The sequence below is a fragment of the Atta colombica genome, unplaced genomic scaffold (genome assembly GCF_001594045.1).
Source record: "Atta colombica isolate Treedump-2 unplaced genomic scaffold, Acol1.0 scaffold38, whole genome shotgun sequence".
Lineage (NCBI taxonomy): Eukaryota > Metazoa > Arthropoda > Insecta > Hymenoptera > Formicidae > Atta > Atta colombica.
The window spans coordinates 5083355-5084613 of record NW_017259490.1 but is presented as its reverse complement, the minus strand read 5'-3'; the positions used below and the strand labels follow the sequence as shown (position 1 = coordinate 5084613).

General features: G+C 34.6%; 1 protein-coding gene across 1 annotated transcript in view; it reads right to left on the bottom strand.

Moving 5' to 3' along the window:
* Window positions 1–311: 311 nt before the first annotated feature.
* Window positions 312–1259, bottom strand: part of LOC108690864 (PDZ and LIM domain protein Zasp-like) — a gene marked incomplete at its 3' end in the record, with an annotated part of 24965 nt that continues 24017 nt past the window's right edge. Inside the window, exons 9-10 of the mRNA XM_018198372.1 lie at window positions 1097–1193; window positions 312–458 (exon numbers count right to left, since the gene is read on the bottom strand). Coding sequence (XP_018053861.1) covers window positions 312–458; window positions 1097–1193 — 244 coding nt within the window. The remainder of the gene's footprint in view (window positions 459–1096; window positions 1194–1259) is intronic.

Sequence of the window (1259 nt, the reverse complement as noted above, 5' to 3'; positions counted from 1 at the left end):
TATATATATATTTATAGTTCTACATTTTTTTATATAAAAATAAAAAAAATTCCGCATTCTTTATATTAAAAAAACAAAATTGGAAATGTAACGTGCTACATTTAATTTAATATATATATACATACATCATAATGCAATATTTTATGATATACTATATAACATATAACGAAAAATTACTGTACAATATTTTCTTGATTACGTCAATTTGGTTTTGTAATTATTTGATGACTATTTACACAAGGAAATCACGATTAAAAGTACGTTAGCATGAGCGAATACAGAAATCGAGTATTTTCGAGTGCATTGCCAACCTCTGTGCCACCTGTTTGGATGGTGATCGTACTCGTGAATGTTTTCGACTCGCCGTTGCATTCACCATTCTTGATGCATCCATTCGTATTCGAAGTTGATCGCCACGTATGCTGAAATCCGGACTCGGGGCTCGTACGATTGCACGCCTGGAAAAGCGATTAGTGCCAAGCAAGGACCACACTTGTTAAATTTTCAAGATAAGTGCGCATTCCGCTCGTCGGAAACAGATCTTTCGTGGCACACGGTGCAATAATCGGAATTATAATAATCAAATATTTTATCATTTATTGTGAAGAAAATTTCAAAGTCATAAATTATTTCCGTACTATTATATTTTGTCGAAGTGACTTTAAGTAAGAATGTGACAGGGAAAATGCAATTGTCTCATAATTAGTATTTAAAATACACATAATTAGTATTAAAATACACGGAGATACATTTTTAAATATTCAATACAATGAATATTTTAACGAGCTCTCTTTCTATTTAACCATTAAAATTATCTCAAATTTTGAATCTTTTAAAAAAGTGCTATGCCATTGTTTTCTCCATATATAATTCGAGAGAGAAATCGTTAATGAGCGAGAAATTTCGTTGCGACCTTCGTCCGATTCGCGATTATAAGAAATTCCGTGAAATCACGCGCAGCAAAGCCACGCACACGCTCAATACAAAATACTCGCTTCATAAGCCATGCCAAAACAGGCAAGAAAATGCGTGCGCGAAAAAATCCGCTCGTGACCATGCCTCGTAAAGAGAATCAAATTATGATGAAGCAACTCACGGAGAATGGCTGAGGCGATCCGTGATTGCTGAGGGGTGGTGATAAAGGTGCACTCGCCAATGCCGCGCTAATGGTACTAGCTGGTGCTTTGCCACCTCTGTCGAATCATAAAGGATATTTTTTCAATTATTTATATTTCATTATCATCCTAACTTATTTATGT